The sequence below is a fragment of the Astatotilapia calliptera genome, chromosome 11 (assembly GCF_964374335.1).
Source record: "Astatotilapia calliptera chromosome 11, fAstCal68.1, whole genome shotgun sequence".
Taxonomy (NCBI): Eukaryota; Metazoa; Chordata; class Actinopteri; order Cichliformes; family Cichlidae; genus Astatotilapia; species Astatotilapia calliptera.
In genome coordinates, this window is record NC_137432.1 from 24,841,570 (window position 1) to 24,867,001 (window position 25,432).

At 40.0% G+C, this 25,432-nt stretch overlaps 2 protein-coding genes across 2 annotated transcripts; one reads left to right on the plus strand and one right to left on the minus strand.

The window, feature by feature from the left end:
• The first annotated feature begins 929 nt into the window (after window positions 1–929).
• On the plus strand, window positions 930–18,939 carry plekhg6 (pleckstrin homology domain containing, family G (with RhoGef domain) member 6). Its single transcript, XM_026185475.2, has 15 exons — window positions 930–1,081; window positions 5,510–5,714; window positions 6,246–6,374; window positions 6,684–6,821; window positions 7,231–7,326; window positions 7,434–7,484; window positions 7,764–7,913; window positions 9,834–9,944; window positions 11,899–12,048; window positions 12,172–12,306; window positions 12,837–12,956; window positions 13,068–13,200; window positions 13,297–13,412; window positions 14,858–16,326; window positions 18,290–18,939. The coding sequence occupies exons 1-15, from the start codon at window positions 1,062–1,064 to the stop codon at window positions 18,465–18,467; spliced, it is 3,201 nt and encodes a 1,066-aa protein (XP_026041260.2). The 5' UTR covers window positions 930–1,061; the 3' UTR covers window positions 18,468–18,939.
• lag3 (lymphocyte activating 3) lies at window positions 18,938–21,624 on the minus strand. Its single transcript, XM_026185476.2, has 8 exons — window positions 21,463–21,624; window positions 21,244–21,373; window positions 20,851–21,059; window positions 20,412–20,666; window positions 20,012–20,320; window positions 19,677–19,925; window positions 19,445–19,566; window positions 18,938–19,325 (listed from the first exon to the last, which is right to left on the minus strand). The coding sequence occupies exons 1-8, from the start codon at window positions 21,521–21,523 to the stop codon at window positions 19,230–19,232; spliced, it is 1,431 nt and encodes a 476-aa protein (XP_026041261.2). The 5' UTR covers window positions 21,524–21,624; the 3' UTR covers window positions 18,938–19,229.
• Window positions 21,625–25,432: the final 3,808 nt, after the last annotated feature.

Sequence of the window (25,432 nt, forward strand, 5' to 3'; positions counted from 1 at the left end):
TAATACTGACAAGCTTTTTACCCCTTGATTGTGCATGTTCTTCCTCTGGTGCTGCACCCACACAGGGAGGCCCACCTTGCAGTTGAGGACCACTGAAATTGTATTGGAAACTTTGTGGTTCCTACTTACAGTAGGGCTGACTGCTGCCACATTCAATGATAAGCTTTCAATGAAACCCTATCATGCAAGCATTATTCATACTGCTATAGAAAAGAGGACACACCTGTTCCCAGTGTCTCTCAGCTGAGCGACTTTTATAATACAGTTGTTTCACCGTGCAGATTCACATAGCAATCAGTAACATTTGAATTGAAAAGTGTATTTTCAAATGGTTTTATACTTAAAACAAAAATATTTACCGACTGGATGATGATTGTCAATCAATGTTGCGCATCAATCAAATGTAAAACTCAAGTTTTAATAAATGTGTCATGTCTCTTTCTCTGTGTGTCTGAGTTACATGTGTGAAAAATGTAATTGTGCATATTTCACTGCAGGCACGCTGCCAGTCTGCATTCCAACGGGGCTTTAATCATTAACACGAAATGTTATCTTTCTGTGGCTTTAAATGGAAGGACGTTTTGCTTTAACCTAACCTGATAGTTTTATAAAAATTCTATTTCTTTAGCTACATTCCTTTGCCTAGACCTCTTCCCCATAACTCCCTGTGCATGCAATATAAAACACTGAATCTCGTCTCTGTATCCCTTATTGGTTTCTCATATAATGAATAGCTGAACGAACACGCACACACTCTGCTGCTGTTTTTAAACTTTCCTGGTTGTTCGGGGTGATCAATAATCCTGATTGACAAGAAACAACAAAACAGATCACCTTCAAAGAAGCAAGGCACCACCTCCGCTTCACTAAGCACCTTAACTGCGACACATTAACCAACCCTCAGTGCTGATTTGTTGACTGCAGAATCCAGTCGTTCCTGTCAGGCCAGTTGCAGAAGGAAGGGGTGCAGATGAAAAGAGTAGGGAGGGAGGGACAAGCAAGCTAGAAAGAAAGGAGGTGGAGAAAGCTAACAGAAACCAAAGATGACTCTGTGAAACAAAATGGATTCAGCCAAGTCCAGGTAAACTTTATGATTTTATCTGTTAAAACAGCTGTTGGTTAAAGGGTAGACACTGCTTTGAAGGAACAGTTTGTTTTATGTGTTGACCACAGCAAGGCCCTGACACGTCAGAGCTCATGTGTAGATTCACGGACTCTGATTTGATTTGTTGGCTTGCTGAAGTTATAAAATTACCAACATGCTTGTCTTTATTGACTAATCATCATGTTTTAAAGAAGATCCAGTGCTGTAATTCCGATATAATTATAATTCACTGATCACTGAGTTACAGTAGGATATAGGCAGTGATTGTAAACAAGTATGACATGGTGATGAAAGCACTTGAGTCAGTGCGCTGATGTTTGACAGTAGAGTGACAGCAGATGCGTGCGGTGTACTGAATCTGTTTGCTCGTGTGAGAATCTTTGCTTTTACGATACTTTCTCAGACTGTCCAAATGAGAGTAGGAATCCTAGTAAAAGTGTTAATGTAAAACACACCTGAAGCTTTAATCCTGGCAGTGTAACAATGACACCGCAGGCTACAGCTGTAAATGGTGCAGTGGGGAGTGGGGGCTTAAGCTACTGCAGGAAATGTTACAAGGTAGAAATAATGACAGATAAGTCCAGGTGTGACACCCTGACCCGCACAGCTGTGTAACGACACCTGGAGTCATTAAAAACTGCTGGTGTCCTGTTTTAATCAGTGCGATCAGCAGTCTGTTCAGACGGCTCACTGCTGGTATTCGCCGTGTCACTCTGATCCTTTAAAGTCAGAATGTGGGTCAGTATTAGAGCATCGCTCACTTCAGACAGGAGCTCACGTGTATTTGACTGGTTTTGTCATCTGGTCTTTTTTTTTTGTGACTGTCCTGCTTATTTAATCTTTTTTATTGGAAGTAAATACGTTTGTCATTAAATCTGCCATGTGTCTTAATAATAATAATAATACATTTTATTTATGAGCGCCTTTCAAGTCACCCAAGGACACTTTACAATAGGATAAAACATTTAGTAAAACAATGGCAGAATAAGAACAATAAAACAAAAGCACAAGATAAAATTAACAAACAGTGGATTCACAGTGAATATGCAGATTTGAACAGATGAGTTTTGAGTTGGGGGAGAGAACCAATGTTTCTTATTTCTGGGGGCAGAGAGTTCCACAGCCTGGGAGCAGAGCAGCTGAAAGCTCTGCTTCCCATGGTGGTGAGGCGGAAGGAAGGTACAGCAAGCTGGATAGAAGAAGAAGATCGAAGTGAACGGGCAGAACAGGTAGTGGTTAACAGGTCAGAAAGGTAAGGAGGAGCGAGGTTATGAATGGCCTTGAAGGTGACCAGAAGAAGTTTGAATATTATCTGGAATTTCACAGGGAGCCAGTGAAGTTCCCGAAGAACAGGGGTGATGTGCTGGTAGGAGGGGGTTCTGGTAGTAATGCGAGCAGCAGAGTTCTGAACCAGTTGAAGCTTATGGAGGGATTTTTGGGGGAGACCATGCAAAAGAGAACTGCAGTAGTCAATACGGGAGGTAACAAGACTGTGGACAAGAATGGACGTAGACTGGATGGAAAGAGAAGGAAGCAATCTGTAAATGTTATGTAGATGGAAGTAGGCAGAATGGGTGAGAATATTGATGTGAGATTTATAGGAAAGTGAACTGTCTAGGATGACACCAAGGCTCTTAACCTGAGGAGAAGGGAAAACTGTGGAGTTATCGATGGTGAGTGAGAAATGGTTCGCCTTCAAAAGGTTGGATTTGGTGCCAATAAGGAGGATCTCAGTTTTATCCTCATTGAGCTTTAGAAAATTAGAGGCAAACCAGGATTTTAACTCGGATAGACATTCTGAAAGGGAGGAAGGTGGGAGGGAGGAATCAGGTTTGCAAGAGAGATATAACTGGGTGTCATCAGCAAAACAGTGAAACTGAAGATCAAATTTGCGGAAAATTGTACCTAGAGGGAGGATGTATATTATGAAGAGAAGAGGGCCTAAAACTGAGCCTTGTGGTACACCAGAGGGGACAAGGAATAGACGAGAGCGGAATGATCTTAGTTGAATAAACTGGGAACGGTCGAGGAGATATGATTGAAACCAGGCGAGGGGTGTGTCAGAGATGCCGAGAGAGGAAAGTCTGCTTAGAAGGACAGAGTGAGAAATGGTGTTGAAGGCTGAGCTCAGATCTAAAAGGACGAGAATGGTGAGAAGACCAGAGTCAGCTCCGATTAGAAGATCGTTAGTGACTTTAAGTAAAGCAATTTCTGTACTGTGATATGAGCGAAAACCAGATTGAAATCTCTCGTAGATGTTATTATTAACCAGGTGTAAATGAAGTTGACCTGCAACCACTTTTTCGAGTATCTTAGAAATGAAGGGTAGATTGGAAATCGGACGGAGGTTGTTAAAGTTGTTAGGATCTAAAGAAGGGTTTTTCAGTATAGGAGTGACTGGAGCAGTCTTGAATAAGGAGGGAACGATATCGGTGGTGAGAGAAGAGTGAATGATAGCAGAGATGAGTGGGAGTAAAGAAGAGAGGCAGGATTTCACAAGCCCTGTGGGCATGGGGTCAAGATGACATGTGGCAGGCTTTGATTTACATATGAACTCGGAAATATCAGATAAATCTGGAAGATGAAAAGTGGAAAATGGCTCAAAAAGGAGAAAAGGTTCTGGAGAGGGCGCAGACACAACATTTGATCTGAGTTGCTGGTGGATGTTATTGATTTTCGTAGTCCAGAACAGCATCAAGGAGTTGCAGGTTTCAGAGGAATAGAAGTGCGGTGGTAAAGCATTGGGGGGTTGAATTAGTTTGTTGAGAACTGAAAACAGAGTCCTTGCATTACCCTCATAAGAACTGATAATACCAGAGTAGAAGCTTTGTTTGGCCTTGCTGATGGAGTCTTTATACTGAAGTACGTGATATTTATAGATTTCTGAATCAACAGTTAAACCAGATTTCTTATATTTACGCTCTAGCTGCCGAGCTTTGGCCTTCAGAGCTCGGAGGTCAGGGGTAAACCAGGGAACAGAGCGAGCGAAGGAAACAGAGTGGGTTTTTACAGGAGCCAGAGAATCAAGGACAGTGCATAGACAATTATTATAATATAACAACAAATCATCAGGAGTAGAATAGAAGTCCGGAATCTGAACATTGTCCAAACTGGTAGTGAGAATGTCCATATCAATGTTCTTGATGTTGCGGAACGAGATGAGACCAGTTGGCTTGGTAGAAGAGCAGCACAGAGTGAGGTTAAATGAAAGGAGGAAGTGGTCAGTTATGGGGATTTCAGTAGCAGAAAGATTCGAGGGAGTAAGACCAGAACAACAGACCAAGTCCAGGGTGTGTCCTTTAGAGTGAGTGGGAAAGTCGATAAATTGCTTAAATTCAGAGCCTTCGAGACAGGAGGAAAAGTCTCTGGTGAGCAGAAGGTCATTATTGTCCACGTGAACTTTGAAATCTCCCTCCAAGATCACATTTGGGGAGAGAGATGAAAAATGGGTTAGTAAATTAACAAAGTCACTGAGGAAGACAGGGTTAGGTTTGGGGGGGGGAGGTATACAGTAGCTATGATGGTGGGAATGGGTCCAGTCAGCTCACATGCAAGGACCTCTAGAGAACTAAAGGAATCAACATTAACTGAAAGGACTTTCAAGTGCTGGTGAAAAAAGATCGCGAGACCACCCCCACGACCTGAGCAGCGGGGTTTGGAAAAGTAAACAAACCCCAGAGGAGTAGATTCATTTAGCTGAGAAAAGTCATCAGGTTGTTGCCAGGTTTCAGTTAAGCAGAAAAAGTCAAACTTACGGTCAGATAGGAGGTCTTGGATGAGAGGTCCCTTACTCGTCAATGAACGAATGTTTAGAAGACCGAAGTTGAGTGGAGTATTTTCTTTTTTGCTAATCGCGGTGGGCGCCTTGGGCAGGTGGGCTAGAGATTGATGGTTGACAGCCCAATCAGGGTTCCTGCGAGGGCGGCGAGCAGCAGACCAGAACGACACTTAAATAAACTTAAATTGTTTAAGTTAAATTAAATCTTTAAATAAATGAACACAATTATAAGTTCTGACATGTATTGAGTTTTCTTAATTTTACGTATTTTTTTAAGACTATTTAAAATGAAACAAGGCTCTAAATGGCGTACCTTTTGCTGTGCATTTATGTTGGACTGTTAGCTGTTCATTTGGACTGATTGCTTACACTCAAACTGTGTCACTGATGGGAATCCTGAAAAGTATTTTTAAAGTGGGATTTGCCATGAATGATCTGGAGCTTGTCACTGAGTTTAATGATAATTCAGTTTATCATTATATCTAGGTTGTGAGTCTGATGTGCATTTACTCATTGGATTTAAAAAAAAGTCCTAATAAAAGTCCTGTGAAAGGACTGTTTTCTTTTTGAAGAAGTCATCACACACTTTATAATGGCACTGAGTAACTCTGTGTGCTCCTCTTTAGCCTTATCCCAAACGCACAGCATGTAAACAACGGAGGGGGGAGTGAATCACCAATGGAAGAAACGGTGCTGCAGACTGTGGATGGAGAGAGGCAGAGGGAGACGGAAACCAGAGAGCCTGATGTCGTTGACGGGAAAGCTGCAGACCTAAACATCCACCACAAGAGGGCAGCAGACAAACACAAGTACAGCACAATCGGCTATCAGGCAAGTGGAGTGGGACAGAATTGTAAGGATGGGGCAAGCCTACTGTTCTGGCACCAGTGGGGGTTAAATTAAGTAGATTTACTTGAGTACTTTAATTAAGGTAATTTTCTTGTATATGTTTATAGGCTGAAACCCATTATTCCTTTTTTGTTTTGCAGCTTATTGACTTATTCTGGACAACTTAGTATTTAAAACCAGTTGAAGTATTTTTCATACATTATACTGATTTTTATAGAGATCAGCACTTTATGCAACTTAAATATTAAAAATATGTCATTATGAAAATTATAAATTGGCACTTGAAGCACTCTTACTTTGACTATTTAAATGTTTTATTGATAAAAATCCCTGTACTTTCACTAAGATGTCAAAAACCTTGACTTGTAAAATACTTCTTCTGTACCGAAGTACCGTGCATTAAGTTTAGATTCAGTTCTAGGTGTGTTACACTGTTTCAGTTCATTTATTTTCATTGCAAACCTCTCTTGTGCATACATGCTCACATGTCCCGCTGCATTTTTGTGCTTCCAGAGGCGAACGAAGCAAAAGGTCGCGAATGACTTTGGAACTCTGAGTAAAGGAACTTCTGCAGGAGCCAAACCCAGAACTGCACTCAAACAAGTCCTGTTCAGCCAGGGAGTGTCTGACAAAGCGTCTGAGGTATTGTGCTGTGCTCATCAAACTACATACTGGTTTTCTAAGGAACAGATACAGACTTGCTGTAAAGGCAACCGCCCACTCAACCGCCCACTCAAACGCCCACTCAAACGCCCAAATTCACAGCAGCAGTGCAGTTCATTCTGTTCCACTGTCATACTTTTAGATGTACCTGTGGCCAAAACTAACATCTATTTCTATTAAGGAAGGACTGATTCAGTAGAGCGTCATATTTTCCCCTCATTTCCCTGCCTGATTATTTTCTTCTTCTTTGTTATTTATTTATTCTCATGGTTTATGACAACTTCCCAGGAGCGAAGTCAACTGGATGGGTTGAAGCAAGTCCTGGAGGCCTTCTCTCTGTCAGAGGATCTCAGGTGGCGATGGAACGAGGAAAGTCAGGGAACCACGCTGGAGACGAGCTGGACAGATATAGTGCAGTCTCATTCAGTACGGGCCCTATCGTTATATATATATTTCTTTTTCTTACTGCCAACAAATCAAATTAAAAGAACAAAACAGATCAATTCATTGGCCAAGGCCTGACATCCTGTAGTTTATTCTCATGTGGTCTAAATGAAGTCCACAAATTGTTTATTTCAGTAAACCATGCCATTGTACATGCTTCTTATGCACTGCCTTTTTAGGAAATAAAAGCACATTTTACTGGCAGGAACAATTGAGCTTGTGTCCCGTGTGAACTGTTGGCTGTGGGGGTGGCAAACAGTAATAGAGGAACTGATACTCTGTTGGCCTTATTCTGGCTGTGGGACTCGTTGATGGCAATAATCATTACACAATATGCACATTTGACATTCTTTCTGATGACCCTGACATTTCTTCTGCTTCCTCTTTTCAGACAATGTCAAAAATGCAGAGACACCAGCAGGAGGCGCTGTGGGAGTTTGTCTATACTGAACTCACATTCATCAACAAGCTGCTTATTATAAAAGACGTAAGATGTCACTCTCTAGCTGCTTACAGTCAGTTACATTAAAGTTTCAGAGCGGAGAAAGGGAGTTTCAACAGGATGTATAACAAAGTTGTGTCTGCCTCCCACAGTTGGTTATTGCGGCTCTTGTCCAATTGCACCAAAAAGGATTTCTCCAGGAGGTCAGTGTGCAAAGCATGCATTATCATTTAAATACTAAAAACACAACAGTTTGCTGCACAGTCACTTCACCTGCAGGACTTATTTTCCGCTGTTCTGCTTACCACTGACATAGATTGATTAACAACGAGAACATCCGCTTAAGATGAGGCAAAATACAACTCGAGTGCAAGTGGAACATGTAGCACAACAACACATTTCCACTGAGAAGTCGGAAAATATAGCAAAGCAGGGGAGTTAAACACATGTTTTTATTTTTGTCGCACTTCCTGTTTTAAAAGGTGACCCCCGAGCAGCTTTTCTCCAACCTCCCCTCCATCCTCGAAGAACATCAGCAGTTCTGGCAGGAGGTGGTTTATCCGATGTTACAGGAAGCGCGAAAAACAGGCAAGCCCTTTGACCCCATGAGGTTAGACCCTGGATGTCTCCAGGTAAGTCCCCCCCCCCTCCCCTCCAGTCTGAATGATACTGTACGTGCAGACAGTTTATATTACCGGTCAGTTATAGAGTCTCCCCCCTTCATTTGCACCTCTTACATCATGCTTCACCTCTATGTGGGTACAGGTTTTGTTTCCACATGAGTTTGCTTTTCTGCACGTTGTTTTGGAACAAAACATCCACCAGATGTATGACATATAAGCACATTTACTCACGTACAATGAAGTAATACATAAAAGTAGTCCTGCAGGTGGAAACACTTGGGATATGTTTATATATTCTGCCATTTTTCTAGGCCTACTTGTATAAATTTATGTGCATATTGTTTTAGGACAAAGACACAGTTTTTGTGGTTTTGCCTCTGTACACCATCACCGTGGATTTTAAATGAAGCAGTTAAGATGCAATTGAAGAGCAGACTCTGAGCTTTAATTTATGGGTTTTGCAAAAACCTTGCATAAACTCTTTGGGGCATTACAGACATTTGTATACAAAGTCCTCCATTTTTACAAACTTGTAAAAATGCACACCTGACTGATGGACAGTTTTATGGCCAGCTGATATCTGTTGGCTTGTTCTTTCATGGCAAATGAACCAGACACAATTTTTGAAGTGCTGGGTTTTTGTTTTAAAGCTTTTCAAAGTAATTTTAAATATAAGGCCCAAAGTTGACAGTGCAAGTGAGGGAGGCTGTCACTGAAAACTCCACACAAACTTATCAGAGCGACAGTACAAACAGTAGACCGGAAAGACCACAGAAGAAAATGGCAAAGTGCATGATGACAGAATTATTTCCACAGTTAAGACAACAACTAACCGAGTCAAGAACATAGTATGAGGGTGGGGAGTTTGTGAAGTGGGTGGGGGGGTAAGTGAAGTGGGTGAGGGGGGATATCATTATAAAGATCTGCGCCTTCTTGAACAATAAACAGGTTTATAACCAGATGCAAACCGCTGGTTATGCGCAAGAACAGGAAGGATAAATTAGACTGCTCCAGAAAGCATCGAAAGTCAAAGAGGTGTCGATGCAAGTGAGGGAGGTCATCACTGGACTGAAAAAGAAAAGAAAACCAAGACAGATAAATAAACCAATAAGTAAAGAAGGTACAGTCTTAAAAATAAAGACTATGTGAACCAGCTCAGCTCAACCAAAAGAAAGACCGAGGAAGATAACTAAAGTGCATGATGACAAGGTTATTATCTTATAATGCTCATTTTTATATTATTACTGTATATTATTATTAGTGAATTACTTCCATGATTAAGAAAAAACAACTTCACAACATCTAACCGAGTCAATAACACTTGTGGGGAGGTAGGTGTACTATTGTCACCGTCTACAATCAAGTGACGCCTTGATGAATTTAAATGCAGAGGGTTTACAGCAAGGTGCAAACCGCTGGGTATACTGAAGAACAAGGTAGCCAGATTAAACAGTACTCAGCATTCATCCATATGTTGTAAAACTGATCAGACTGCAAAAGGATGAGGACTAAAAAAAAGCAACCCAAGGGTTTCTCAAAGCAAAGAAATGGGATATTCTGAAATGGTCAAGTCAGTCACCAGGTCTCAACCTGAAACAGCAGCTTTTACAGTTACTGTAGATAAAACTAAACCAAGTATCCAAGTCTGCACTTCAATCACATGTTTATTATTTGAGTAATAATTCACTGCGGTGGTGTACAGAGGCAAAACTGCAAAGAAATGGTGTCTTTGTCCAACAAACTATGGGCGTAACTGTTCATGCAACAGGGAAATTTGAAGCTCTTCATGTGCGTCACAATGGAGCAAAGTGAAGTATCCAAGGGTTAAAAAGGCATATTTAACTAGCGCTAACCTCTGCATCGTTAATAATAATGATAAACATACTGATGTGAATTTATGGGGACTTATCCTTTTCTTTTTTCCCCCAGTTTCATAAACGCTTCTCTTCCTATCATGAATACTGCCTGAAGGAGGAAGACAATCTTGAATTCTCGCGCAGGCAGATGGAGAACAACCTACATTTCTCCACTTACGTCCAGGTACAGTGAAGCAGCAGTAACATCCATATACAGCCTGTGCATGCATTCTATACATCTGAAGATCAAAGAATTGCTCTCCCACACTAACCCAGTTATTATTTCAATGTAATTCATTTTAATGACTGACTAAAAGTTCAGTTGCTATTGGTTGTGTTTTGTGGTTTGTAATGTTTTCATAAGCTTGTGGGCGACTTCTAAGAGCTGCTTCCTGACGGGCACCAACGTCTTCTCCAAATGATTCAGCCTTAACAGCGGTGTGAAAGATATCTAGTTCACAAAGATTTGTGCAGAAGATTTATGGGAAAAGAGGCTGCAAGAAGAGTGTGACCTACAACACCTCTTACATATTTGGCTAACAGGCAAACGATCCTCACTTTGTCCCTGAGAGAAGAAGCGAAATCCTTGTGGGGATGGTCACGTCTGGTGTCGAAAAAATCAGAATCATCACAAACATCGCTGTGACGAGTCAGAAAGTACCTTTAGATGAACATAATCATATTTAAACTAAAACCAGTTCTATATTTGTAGATATTTCCAGCAGAATCAGCTAGTGCTACCTTGTGTTTAACAGTTAAAGCCTTCCTTTACCAAGAACTGGCGCTTACTGGGCAATGAGGGTGTGGCTGTTAAAACAAAAATAACTCATTTAAGGTTTTTTTCTTTTTCCAGTTATAGTTTCATTCAGAAGGTTTTAGAGGTGGTTCTGATATCAGTCACAGAGTCTTCTGGCAGTTCATTAATAAAATTATAGAGAAATCAGAGACTTCTGTGAATTGTCTTCACCTTCTTGTTTAATCACTGTGAAGTCGATGATTTTATCAAATATATAATTAGTGCATTCGTTAGATAAAGACAGGTTTTTTTTTTCAATTCTGTCTCTCCACATCACCACAGTGGGTTTTTAATCAAATGATCAATATGTGATTGAATTGACTTTCTTTGAATCTGCTCCTTCCATCGATTACTCGTGGTGGTACAGCAGGACTTGCTGTAATTCAAAGGGTTTAACAAAGTGTAGAAGCCATGGACATCATTAAATGCTGTTTCCCTGAGATGCTCTGCCAGGCCTTCAGTGAAGCAAAATTCAGTTGCTGCTGTTTGTGGTTTTCTTTTTTCCGCCTTCCGTTTTATCTTCAGTAACTGAAAAGCTGCTCTGTTTGATGTGACTGACTTGACCATTGCAGAACGTGTCGTGTCTTTGCCTTGAGAAACTCTTGGACTGCTTTTCCAGTTTGCTTCGGGTCACTATCCATTTGCACTGTGAAGCCCTGCCCGATCGGTTTTGTAGCATTCGGATAAGTCTGATATATGTAGCATATGTAGTTTTATGGAAAAATCGAATCTGTCCTTCCTGCTCTTGAGCGTACCCAGTGGTTTGCGCATTGTTGTAAATGTGCTATATTTGCACTCATGGAGGCGTCTGTTGATTGTAGATGTTGATAATGATGCAGCCACCTCCTTGACAATGTTTATGACCTGATTAGTTGCTGTGTTGTTGTTGGTCTTATTTGTCTTAAACGTGGAAATAATTCTGTCACAATGTCTTGTGTGACATCTATTTCACTTTCCCTCACATCTCTTTGGGCCTCGTATTCAAAATTACTGGGAACTTTGAATCACTTGCAGATATTATGACTGCTTCATTGTGAAGAAATAACAACAGACCATGAAACTGTTTGTCACTCTGTCTAGATGCGTAAAGAAATTTTTTCTAAATTGCTGAATAATTAATTTTTTTTCTTGAACCCATTGAATTGAAGTTGAATGCCTGCTGTTTAGTCACGTAACATCCGCTGTTGTGCTGTACAAAGGCAAAACTACACAAATTCTGCATTATTACAATGAGTCTTGAACTTAACTGGATAGTTTTAAGAAACTTGGTTGTCAGGCTATCAGTTTTATTTTGAAAGCATCAAGTTGAGTTTATATTCTTGTGTTTTTTTGTCCTTTCCAGTGGGTAGAGAATCATCCTCAGGGCGATCGGATGCGTCTTGGAGACATGCAGGCCAAACCCCATCAGAGGATCACAAAGTATCCCCTGCTGCTCAAAGCTGTGCTCAAACACACTCAGGACCCTCCTGTGGAGCACACACTCAGAGGCATGGTGAGGATTAGATACCTTTAAATAAAATCCTTTTAAATTCACCACAGAATGTTTTTCCCTTTATAGATGCAATATGTGAGTCATTGCATCACACTGGCCTCCTTTGTCTGTTCCCCTGTACAGTTGTTCAGTGTAAAAAAATTTTTGGAAGGTATCAATGACTACCTGCGACTAAAAGATGAGCAACACGCACTCAACATCTCTGCTCAGAGGTTGGATGGGTATGAGGTGGATGGACTAAATGAGGAAATCGACAGGGTAAAACACATCTTTGTCATCATTTTGTCACTTTTTTCTGTTCTTTGGAGTTATTTTGTAGCTTATGGATTGACCTTTCAACAAAAAATAAACAGACTTACTTCATTCTTAAGCCCAGAGGACATTCTGTGTTGAAAGTGTACTTTTGTTTTACTGCAATAAAGTCTACACAGTGCATTATACATAAAAAGTGCATTGATGTTTGTGTGGCTTGAAATCTGGAGAAGAGAAAAAGTTTAATTCAAAGATGCGAGAGCTTAGATGTCACATCTGTGTTTACCTTGTTTTGTGGATGTAAAGCACGAAGTGCTGTAATGACTAAGTTCTGTGGGCACTGAGTTTATTGTTGTGGTTTTCTAAATGGTGGGATTCACACAAGAGTGGGTTACATATTGGTGAGATGCAGCAGGTCAGTGTTGAGTTTATAATCACTAGTGCGTGTAATGTAGTGAACAGGAAACTCAAAAAGATATTACCTCTATTCTTTTGAAATGCTTTTGATATTTACATGAGGTTGATTTCATTGACAGCATGTCCGAGAAGTCTGCAAGTTTGACCTAACGTGCCCCATCAAAGGTGTAGGTTCTGAAGTTGTACGCAAGCTGCTGCGTGAGGAGAGCTTGAAGGTTCGAGGCAGGAAAGACAGTAAAGTGAGCAAAAACTGTGCACTTAATTATTATGATTTTAATTTGCGTTCCTCAAAACTACTACAAATTACTTTGTATTTATTAATTTTTTCCCCTTTTCTTGGTATGATGTAGCTGGAGTTGGTGGCTCTGCTTTTCTCAGATGTGCTTCTACTCACCAAAGTCCAGAAGAAAACAGAGCGGCTGAAGGTGGTTCGACCTCCTCTGGCTCTCGACAGGATGTACTGCATACCACTGAAAGATGGCTGTGTGTAGCACTTTCTTTTAGACTAGAGTCGAGACACTTGGATGTAGCTTAATTATTATAAAAAGAACAATCTAACTGTCTGTCTGCTTCTCTCAGATTCATTTCTCCTTGTGGAGGTAGGTGAGCTTCAGAGTGCTATGAATGTCGTCATACTTGTCGCCAGCACCTCAGAGAATTGCTCCATATGGGTGTCCACCATCGACCAAGCGAAGGTATCAGAAAATAAAATAAAATATTAGAAATTTTGAAATCTTTGTAGTCTGGCTTAAACTTTATCTGTAAGAGCACCATACCCTTTGCTATGAGAATGACAGTGTCAGGTTTTGGTTTAGACCCCACATAGTTGACAGAACTTTAAAAGCATCTTCTTATTGCAGCCATTCAGTGTTACAGTGTTGCTATTTTAACACTGATATAAATAAGACACAAGCTCAGTGACCTATTTTCAGTCATGACTCTGGATAGTCATGTTTTGGAATCTTTTTTTAAATTCCTCTAGAAAAATATTTAATTCTGCCAGATTTCCAGAAGTGAGAGCAACTCCATCCCTGGCCTTGTTAGCAGAGAAACCCATATCATTTTTGGACACTACTCAGGCAGCCAGCTGTTTAAGGAAAACTAAACATGTCACTACTGGTCCAATTGGGGAGGGGACCAGAACAGCTCAGCTGCTGTACACTGGGGATAAAAGGAAGGATGGATAAAAGTTACTTTGTCGTCACCTGTTAGAACAGAAAGCTGCAAGAATGCATGCCTACTTTTTACTGTCCTGCTTTGCATAATTTTCCATCTTCTCAGTGGAAATGTATCATTGTGCACTTGAGTTATGTTTTGTCTCAGCTTAAGCGGATGTTCTTGTTGATAGCCAGTCTATGTCAGTGGTATGTAGAGCAGTGGAAAAAGGCCGGCATGTGAAGTGACTGTGCAGCACATTGTTGTGTTTTTAATGCCTTCCAATATATTTTGAACTAAATCTGAGTTATCAGACTATCTGCAAAGTTGGCTCCAAAAATTAAAAATATGCATATATATAACAAAATTATTTTTTTTTCAGTTATGATTAGAGTCCGATCCTGAACCTCCTGAATTTGGCTTGTGTTGATGTGATATTTTCACTGATATATCCACGGATATTTTCATTTTTGTTGCACAACTTGTCATATTTGGTCTATCTAGCATTTGTTTTTTGATAAAAAAAATTCATTTTAAGTCCTGCGAAAAACTTTACAAGACTGCCTGATTTTTTTGTACTGCCCCAAACGGGGAGATTTGTCCCAAACTGCAGATCCTGGTTAAATTTTATCTTGAAAAAGTCCAGTAAAAGAAATTAAGAATTTAAAATAGGCTTTTATTTTCAAAGGTGCCTTTTCAGTACCCGCCCACAATTCAATCCAGTTTCATAAAACATCTAAAACATAGTATTGACATAGTATTGCTAGTAGAACTTGGGGTACTTCATGTAAAAATGAATGGCAGATAGAATCTGTGGGCTGCATTTGCAAGCCATTTATTAATTTCATGTCGTAGCTCCTTCGTTAGAGCGTGACGGCAGTACTTTCAACATTTTGGTGGAAATGTGTGGAACCAGTAGGTGGTAAATGGGTGTTTTTATGTGTGAACCAGTTGAGTCACTTTTTTTCTTTGGATGGTTTGTTAGGAAACACTGAGGCAGTTGAGAGAGGCAGAGCACCACAGACAGGAGACAGAGACAAACCAGCAAAATGAAAACCCTGTTAAAGAAGCAAAGACAGACGATGTGGAGACAGAAGAACAACCTGTTGCACAGCCAGGAATGGAGACCTCGATGGACGAATCCACTGATGATACTTTTATCTCTAACTTGATAAATGGGTTGGCAGAGCCAGAACCGTATCAATCTCCAGATGAGATGACCACTAATAAAAGTGAGTTACCTTTTTGGTGCACAGAGCCCAATTACACTGAGGACAAAATCGGGCGCAAGAGGCGTTCACCGGCTTTCAGGGGACATGAATGGATAGAATTGGGAGTGAGACATGATCAAAGTGGAAACCAGGGGGAGGATGAAGACAGAATTGTTGAATCTCAGATGACAGAGGAGCAGAGCATGACTTTGAGACAGTCTTTCCCTCCTCTGGATTCTCTCACAAGTGCTGCACTGCCATTTAAACACAACACCGTAAGAAAATACAGTTTTTTACCAGGTGAACTCCCAGATGTTGACTACCCAACAAATGAAGATGACACTTTACAATCTAATTATCAACCGATAATAATGAAGGGACCTGAGTTTTTAAGACAGCAGACTCAACAAGAAATATTAACAAGAAAAGACTCAGATTCCCTCTCCGTGAACCAGGACGCAGGGAGAAATTCCAGTGGCAGTCTGTTTGGAGACACTAAGACACCTCAACAGGCGTGGGTCTCCAGAAATATAAAGTCTCCTGGGATACAACGGAGGAGACCAGTCAGCACAAATCCAGCCACTTTTCGCACATCTAAGGAGTTTTTTCAGAGTTTGGAACAAACTGGGGCTGCTTCAAACAACTACTCTTCCTCTAATTTTGGCTCAGACTACAACCCAAAGCTGAAAAGAAACTCTCTTCCTATCTACATGCCCTGCCAATCTGATCCACAGCAGACACTCAAACTGGGCACCCTGAAGTCAAACCCAGACACGTTTTGGAATGATAGAGTCTTTTCTGATCCCCAAGCCTTCTCTGAATCTGAGCTGCCTGACAGGAAGTTGGAAAACAAAAAGCCCAAAATAAAAACCCACAGAAGTTCTTCTGTTTCCAACATGAAACCAAAAGGAAAAGCCAAACTTCGCCCCAGTAGCTTACACACGCCACCCCAAACAGACGATGAACATTCCTCACGACTGGAGGGCCTTTTAGAAAGAGCGAAAGACAGAGACAGGGGGAGAGGAGGATTTAAAAAAGACAGAAATTTAAAAACAACAACTCTGAGGTCAAGATACCCTTCTCCTTCTCCCTCATTTTCTGCCACATCTTCGCCGTCACGCAGTGATGGAGACAGAGACACAGACTTGGAGGAAGTGGAAGTAGCAAGACCCAAGGCCCTCAGCGTGAGTCAAGGATGGAAGGAGCAGCTGGTAGATGGAGATGAAGATGAGCAGGGGAACAGGTCAGTATATGGCAGTGATAAGTTCCCTTTGTTTTCATTCTTATTCACATTTTATTTAAAAGGGACCTTTTATCCTCCTCCATTTTCTGTCATTTATCTAATCCCCGCAAATGAAAAGCTCAGGCTTTTGTTTCGCTCTAAATGTTCGTTTCAACCTACGAATGACGTCAAAGAGGGGCCATATCCCTAATATGGTCTTCTCAGGCACACTGCACTGACTGTAAGAGCGTGCACCCCACCCACCTGCTGTTCAGAAAACTTTTATTTTTTAGAGGCATTAATGAGAAGAAAGCTGGCTTATTTCAGCCTGAGGCTGGAACAAAGCCCATTACAAGATAAATTTTTGAACTGTGAATCATGCAAAGCTACTCTAGTAGAGTCCGAGAATAAACACAGAGCTGTAAACAAGCACTACCAGGACTACTGAACATTTAAAAACAAGTGATTACTGCCAGGCAAGTGATTTTCATCCTCTAAGAATAAAGACATAAGGAATACATGTAAAACAACAGCCCTGAACATTTACTGTCACACACAGACAACAATCAGAGAAAACATGCACCTATCATATCAACTCAAAAGATTTACATATTACATATTTTATCTTTAGATCGTTATGGGTATAAAAGCTTTCCTCAGAATAGCTAAGTTATCAAGATGAAACAGAGCAAATTGAGCCTTAAAAGCCACAGTTTTCCATAATGTTCAAAGAAGATTTGTTACATTAAAATTTCCATTGACATTTGAAGTCACTTGTGGTATTACAGTATTTGTATCTTCATAATGCTTTGCATTGCTGCTGATTTCTGCTGCATACTGCACTTACCACAGTAAAGACCACAGTGGGGTCGGGTGGGTTGCTTTCTCTCATGTGCCCCACATACTGACAGATTGAGTTGAAGCAAATAGTTTACGCTGTAGTGCAGATCAGACATTTAACTAAAAAAACTCACTGACTTAAAATAGTGGACAGAGTTAGCACGCATCACTTTTAAATATATCTTTAAGCCCATAAAGCTTCTAATCTTTAAATGAGTTTTCAGTGAGGTGTAGGCTGGTAACAAATAGACCGTTCTGTTACAGTGGAAATGTTACTGTCTCTAACCTCAATGTGCTATAAGCACGCTTAGGTTTTGATTAACATAATGAATAATAATGAAGCAAATTTCTTTCTCACAAAACACTGAGAAAAAAAAACATTTTTCTTGTTTTAAAGTTCGTTTTTTATGCCGGAGTCAGCAGCACTCCTAAAATATCTTTATTTACTTTTTTCTAAATTTAAATATTGTTCTTTTGGTTAGTAAAAAGTATGTATAATTCCTCAATTATTGTTGGAACATTCATTCTAATTTAGTGTTCTTACAATATTGAAAACTGTGGATCTTTATACATAACATTATACATAATGCTTATGCATTATAACAGGTATTATGTAACATATAATATCTATATAATATGTATTAATATATCATTCTACATGCTATAGAAAACAGAGATATAAGTACTGAAGTATAGAGTTACTTTTACTGTGTTTTTGTTTTTACTATTTTGAACTTCTTCTTCACTACGCCGTTAATTAAAATAGCCTCCTCTACATCAGTTTAGTAACATTAGTTGCAACTCTTCAGAGTCAAATTAGTAATATAAAATGTAATTTTAATCTTTTTATAGACTCAGTTAACACTTTAAGCCTGTGTTTACACAGCTTTACACTCGGAGCGATGTGCACCTTAAAGCATCAATAAATATGTTGTACTAAAAGCAACATAATGGTAAACATGGACATTCTGCATGTTTATCTTTAATGTTGTCACTGAAAGCACATTGCTTTATATATATGTGCTTATTAAAAATGCATCATCCGACTTGAGGTAGACTAAAAGCTCTTTAAGGGGTCACCTGATTGTGACCCGGTAAATGTTGAAAGAATGATGACCTTTGACCTTCTGTTTCCCCCTTTCAGTGTGTTTGCAGAAGGTGTAAATGTGGATTGGCCCGGCTGGTGCTTTGATGACGAAGAAGTTAATGATCATTTACGTCCTTCCACAAATGGTTTTCTGGAGGAAATCAACCAATCTTTGGCCTTGTGTGGTATCAGCGAACTGTCGGAGCAAGAAGATGGCGAGTGCAGCCAGGTGTAGCGTGAAAGCGGCATTGCAGCTGTAGCCACAGAGTGGTTTCAGCGCTAAACTGCCAGCCAGCTAGCTGAGGTCAGTCGCAGTGGGTTGGCTAAAAACTGTCGGAGCAAGAAGATGGATGTGGATCTTAATTTCAGAGCGATGAATTGACAAGGATGGTAGACTTTTTATAAAAAGTTGAAGCAACCTAAGGAGGGAAAGGAGATTTACAAAAGATACTTCTTTGCACAAATATTTTATTTGTAGCACATCGGTCCTCACTGTCTGAATTTTGGACCATTAATTATTCTGAAGTGAATGTAAAATAGCGATAAATGTAGTCAGTGTTTGGTTTATAGAGCTAGTGTTTGATGTAAATACTGAAACTTGTTTTCTAAGTTGCTGTGTATTTTATTTATACGAGCACCAATAGTTCTCTGCCACTGACCAACAATAATTCGACTGTGCATACGTGTAATAAACAAAAATCGATGTATTTCTGTTAAATGCTCTTTATTTGTCAAGCAGTTTGTTCTCAGTTTGTCATTTAAAAGCAAATGTAAATCGTCACACATACAACAGTTTAAAACATGCACAGCTGAAACACAGGATATAGTGCATTTCATTTTTGTTCGAATGAAACAGCATTGCTACAGTATCTGCTCTGAAAATATTTACAAAATCTGTGTAAACAAGAGTCTCTCAACATATTGCAGGCGGCAAGAGATTTTGCTTCAATTTAGTGCTCTGAAATTCTTCCAGCGAAGCCTCGAATTTTATGTGTCCTTAGATTTTCTCCCGGTTCCTTTCTCTCTCCTCCCGCTCGTTGGAGATGGTATGAACAATGGTCTCCAGGGCGGGATACTGAAAGATCCTTTTCCTCTGTGGGGAAGAGATGTACAGCGTTATTTGAGGTAATCTCTACAGATATAATCTGTGAATGCACGCTTTCATATTTATTCTATGCGATTTTTCAAAATTACAAATTTTGTTTTTTTTACCCTTTGGCGGTTCTTGTACATCTGAGCCACAATGAGGAGCAGAACAATGAGGAGAAAGCTGAGGCCGACCACTGTGGCGGTGTTATTTGATGCGCTTGAGGATTTCTGTCCGCTCAGACCACCTGCAAAAATATAAAATAAACATTTAAAAAAAAGGTTTTAATGTTCTTTATAGTTAATATTTCTTTTTTAGCACAGCAGAAGTAGAAAAACACCAAAAATGAGAACTTACTCATCAGATGAGTATTGTATGTCACATTCCCCAAAAGGCCATCTTGCCCATAGAAACTACATGTCCATTCGCCCCAGCTCTCCTCTGACCCGTCGGTAATGATTATATCCTTTCCCTTCTGGATGGACCCAACAACCGCGGTGCCATTTTCATCGTAGGTCACATGAGCCCACTCGTATTCGGTGACCTCGCTTGCATCGCTCAGCTGGCAGGTCAGCGTCGTTGAGTATTTTTGCTTTAAGCGGACGACTGAGAAAAGAAACAAGAGAAATGATTTTATATCAAAAATACAAGTGCATTGAATTTTCCCTCAAACTGAAAGATCACAAACTTACTTTTAGCAACAACGAGCTGCAAAGTCCGAGTCAACCTTTGCTCTCCTACATTCCCACTACATCTGTACTTTCCCTCGTCCTCATATGTGACCTCATTAATATGGATAGACCTATCCCAGCGGAGCCGATCAGGTGAGGACGAAGCCAAAGAAAGCAGTTGGAGATCGCGGGTGGATGGAGACACAGGATTGATTTTCTCCCAGCCTGCGCTCAAAGTTCTTAAACCAGAGGAAAACACACAGGGGAGAGTGACCGGAGACCCCACAGTAGCGTAAACCTTGGCGTTATCTTTGGGTGGTTGGATGATTCCTGTGCAGGAAAGAAAGAAAGAAAATTGTTAAGAGCACAAAATGCTTTATCCAACAGCTTCATAAATCAGTTGTCCAGCTTAATATTTCACCTTTCACATCCAGAGCTGCTGAAGCTTGGCCCTTTTCTCCTTTGTACGTCACAACGCAGGTCCAGGTTCCGCTCTCTTTCTCGGTGACTCTTAAAACCCTTGAAACTTTGTCGCCGTGCAAGCCGGTTTTAGCCTGAGGCAAATATGGATTGTTGTTTAACATCCACTCCACAGAGACGCCATGACGCCAAGGTTTCAAAGCACAAGACAGTTGAGTGTTGCTCCCAGAGAGGGGAGCCGGTGGAGAAAAGGACACTGTAAATGAAGAGAGTGAGATTTCTGTCAATTTACAGTAAATACTACATATTACAAATGTTTAATATTTATTTTATTGGTCACATTTTTATATCACAAATAAATATTACTTTTTTATATGGTAAAAAGCTCTGTGGTCTTTTGTAATTAGTGAGTGTAGGCGTGCTCAATTAGTGCTTCTTACCTTTAATAAGTCTGAGCATGACCTGCTTTTCAATCACTTGGTTTCTAAGGTCCACTTTACAGGAATAAAGTCCAACAACGTCCTCTGTCACGTTGTTTATCTGAATGCTGAATGTGCCACTATCAAGCTGGAGGTGGGGGCACTGCACACGTTGGGACCATCGAGAGCCGCGGTATTCCAGACCGCTCCGTTCCTTCCTCCAAATAGTGCTGTAGATGAACGGGAATCACAACAATCCAGAGTCATCAACAAATAGATACAAGTCTTTTATTAGTGAATGAGGAAGGAGTTTGTTGTTGTTTAAGGGGTTAAAGCTGATTAATCTGCAGATGAAAAGTGAAAGAGAATAGCAAAAATGTAAAAAAAAAAAAAAAAAGAGAAGTTTCATCTTACCCTTTCTCCTTATGACTCCAGACAATCGCAGGTGGACTGCTGATCAGTATTGCAGGGTATTTACAGGGTAGTACAACATCCGAGCCTTCTGCAGCAAATACTTCACTGTGTATCGCCTCACATCTGGAGCCTGTGTGAAGAAAAACATGAAATTAACTTCAATTTTTTTTTAAATTGCATTTTAGCGCAGATTTGCTTTTGAGTTGATCACACAGTTACCTGTTATAAGAATGGAAACCATCCCAAAGATAAAAAAATCCAACAAGTTTGTTTTGTTCATTTTGGTTTTGTATCCACAAACTCTTAAACTCTGCCTTTCTCTTCAAGCGCTGCCTTTTCTGGTATGTTTTTGCGATGTGGGTTGAAGAGGTTTATATATCAGCCCGTGGGAAGGTACCGAAGGCAGGGCGTCTGGTAGTTCCTCTGCTGATCATGTGACTTCAGCTACACGCCAAGCGTTCTTGCGGTCTTTCTTTGTCAGCCTGGAAACTATAAGACAGAGATGTAAACAGGGAGCCCCACTTCCTCCCACGGATTCTCTCTAATGTATTTCCTGTTTCTTTTGCGTCAATCACTCTGTAAAAGTATGTTCGATTATTGAATTTCTAAACCAACGAATACACAAGAAACATACAGTATGAAACCATGGACGGTAAGATATTCTGTATTTATACCTCTAAAAGTCACTTATGTTACACAAAGTTTGGGGACAAATAAACAATAATGTGTATATACAACATTTACTCCACAGCAAGTGTTTAGAATATCTTCAGCATCATTCACGGAAGCTCGAGTTGCTGTTTTGAAACCGAGATGGCAAAACTGCAACACCAAACTACTTGTCATGATCTCGTCACTGCCAGTTAGTTTTGTTTACAACCACTAGTTAGCTCCACTACTCACGATCATCATCATGATCATCATCATCTCCAGTTTGAGAATGAGGACATTTATGGTATCTTCTTGTGAAGGATATTCATGAAAGTGAATCATTCACTCCATTCTCATTTTTTAGTGGCTCTCAGCTCAGTAGAAACGGGCCTACACTGCCAGACAAACACGTACCGTTTTAGCATATTCCATTCAATATCAAGATGAAATGCTCACAGGGAATACTGTCAGGTTAGAGGAAATACACCGATTACAGCTCTTCCCCTGAATCTCGTCAGAGGAGTTAGACACTTGTAGGAGATCATTAAGATAACGTAGAGGTGAGACGGTAAAGGGAATGTCTGCCTCACTGAATACTTCAGCCACCTGACAAGTGATGCTGCTAAACAGGGCTTGCATGGACAAAGTGTGGTTTATATTTTTGTTCTGTTTGATGTCGTGTGTAAATACATTTAGATGTACCACACAAAGAATTGCTGCTGCGGGTGTGGTGTCAGTAAAATGTCAGTATAATAAATATATACTATCTGTTCGTTTTACCTTTAGAACTATTTCTATGTGTTGTTTTTCACTCTGCTGTATAGTTAAATAATTACACATTTTCTGTTTAATTATTCATTATTCAGCACGTCAGTACATGACAACAGACAATACAGAATACAGGCTAGGCTCACATTAAACAAAGAAAATATCACCAGGCATCAATCCACTTGTGTGTGAAGCTACCTGAATCTCCTTTTATTAACATCAAATACACTGTATTAAAGTACAGGCTAGATAGATAGATAGATAGATAGGTAGGTAGGTAGGTAGGTAGGTAGGTAGATAGATAGATAGATAGATAGATAGATAGATAGATAGATAGATAGATAGATAGATAGATAGATAGATAGATAGATAGATAGATAGATAGATAGATAGATAGATAGATAGATAGATAGATAGATAGATAGATAGATAGATAGATAGATAGATAGATAGATAGATAGATAGATAGATAGATAGATAGATAGATAGATGCGTGCATGCATAGAAAGAAAGAGAAACTGAGACAGTTACCCAGATATACCTGAGAACATGTGGGTGAAACCTCAGGGCTGTTTTTCTTCATCTTGGTAAGACATTTTCCTTGGTGAGAGCCATGTGACTTTTGTGTGACTGATATTGTAATCCTTTCATCTCATCCACACTGAACTTCCTTTGTCGGCCTTCAAATTGAAATCACTGTTTTGTTTATTTGATCTTGAGGCTTTGGTTTGAAAAACACCCTGAGAGAGCAGGGGGCACCTCTCAGCGTGTTACTCAGTGCTGTGAGGTGGTCTTTCCCTCAGCTGTCGTTTATTCATCTCCACCGTATCTGAATATGTGATGATGTTACCCTGAAGGAAAACACCCCTCATATGGAAACTACTGCTCTTTGAGCTTGAAGGGATGCAGACGAATATGCTAATAGAGATTACTTTGGAAAATAGTCAAATCAGACTCCTTCTGTACAAGTACGGCAGATGAGTAGTTTGTTCCCGTGTCAAGAACAATTATCTCTCCTCGTTGTCCATTTTCTAAACTCACAGCAGCATTTCACAACCTTTAGTAGAGAATGAATGTTTTCTGTTATTGTCGATAGTTCTGCGGTTTAATTTCAGTAACTGACTGAATTATAGCAGGGTCACATATTCTGTATTTGCTTATGCTGAAATATCTTTGCACTGGGTTTTACTGGCAGGAAGCAGAGTGCAGATAAAACAAGCGGCTCTGCTGAGAAATTCTTTACATTTTCTTATGTCAGCATTTTATTTGCGCCGGCATTCAGAGCAACAGTGTAAGGGAACTTAACGCTGTACTGCGATGCAAAAACCGAGTGCGTGGCAAAATATTTTTCCAAAATTACACTTCGGGCTTGCTGAAAAATATCTGATTCGTGTTTTTTAAGCATTACCTCAACATATATACACAAACAAAGCTGCACTTTTTGACACTTTTTTAAAAATTGTTTTTGGGTTTTGTTTTGTTTTTTTGCACATTTAATCTAAATTGAAGTCAAAGTTAAATTAAGGTTGCATGTTTACAGTAAAGCAGTAAGCCTTCTCTGCACACAGTATTGCTCTGTGGTTATGCTAAATGTGAATGGAATCTAATGTTTGATGATGTTTTGTTTGGGCTAAATTTCCACATAGTGTCTGCCGCATTACCAATAATGAAATACAGACAAAGATCAACTGTGCTGGTCTTATTTCTTTGAAAAAGACAAATTATTCCATTCAGCTCTTTGCAACAGTAAGACTGAAAGTATCAGCATCTGTCACTGATGTCATCTGAGTGCGTATGCGTGTGTGAATGAGAGAGAGAAAAAGGCAAAATAGGCAAAAACAGCCTGAATGTTTGCAGCTGCAGGCTCAGCACCAAATCTCATCAATCAATTTGTGGTTTTTGCCAGTTTTTTAGGCACACCAACCAAATACCACAAATGCAGAATTCCTGCAGTATGTTTGTTAGTTTTTAACCAGACTGTAGATTGTGTTGCTGATGACATTTGTTGTGTTATATTGGGGTTTTTTTGTTTTCATTTACATAAATGAGAAAAACTAAATGATATTGAAATTTGCAATGGGCTACTCAGCCTGCATGGATTGTCTGATTTGCAATAGCACTTATGAGGTTTGCAATAAAATGTATTCTTTTTTCCCCCAGATGTTTTTCAGTGCAAGAATTCACCTGTCTTATTTTCTGCTTTTCAGTCCCTTTTTACCGTAAAGTCCAGTGTTGTACAAACTTATAGGAGGGCGGCTGAATGTGAACATCAGGACACATATATAATTATGTTGCACATAGACTTCACATGCAGATGTTTCATAACAAAACAGCAACAGTTTCCCAGCACAGAAGCCCCTCGGGGCTGAAAGCTAAACACACTTCTCTACTCCTTGTGCACCCACGATTTCACACCAACCCACTGCACTCAGCTTGCAGATGACACCACAGGGTTGCACGTAATTGTTATGAGGCTGTTTACAGGCATGATTTGCAAAGCGACTGATGTTGTTCCATCAATAACCTGGCGTTTAACACCTCCAAAACAAAACAGATGATCATCAGCTTCAGCAGACAGAAAGAGAATCCTGCTCCATTGAACAAAGGTGGAGACAATGTGGAAAATGTTCCAACTTTAAATTCCTCAGCACAAACAGGACTTTAAGAAAACCGTGCAGAGCTGTATCTTAAGCACAGTGAGGAGAAACAAGCTGACCAAACAGCTGCTGGTGTTATTCTACTCCACTATGGCATTTTGGTGTGAAATACC

What these genes read in the sequence shown, in the direction of transcription:
- lag3 (XM_026185476.2), bottom strand. Translation starts at nt 21,523, where the DNA reads ATGAACAAAACAAACTTGTTGGATTTTTTTATCTTTGGGATGGTTTCC. An exon ending in AGCAGCTCTGGATGTGAAAG is followed by an intron (nt 20,321 to 20,411) that starts GTGAAATATTAA and finishes TTTCCTGCACAG; the next exon opens with GAATCATCCAACCACCCAAA. An exon ending in ATACAATACTCATCTGATGA is followed by an intron (nt 19,567 to 19,676) that starts GTAAGTTCTCAT and finishes ATATTTTTGCAG; the next exon opens with GTGGTCTGAGCGGACAGAAA.
- plekhg6 (XM_026185475.2), top strand. Translation starts at nt 1,062, where the DNA reads ATGGATTCAGCCAAGTCCAG. An exon ending in TGTCTGACAAAGCGTCTGAG is followed by an intron (nt 6,375 to 6,683) that starts GTATTGTGCTGT and finishes ACAACTTCCCAG; the next exon opens with GAGCGAAGTCAACTGGATGG. An exon ending in TAGACCCTGGATGTCTCCAG is followed by an intron (nt 7,914 to 9,833) that starts GTAAGTCCCCCC and finishes TTTTTCCCCCAG; the next exon opens with TTTCATAAACGCTTCTCTTC.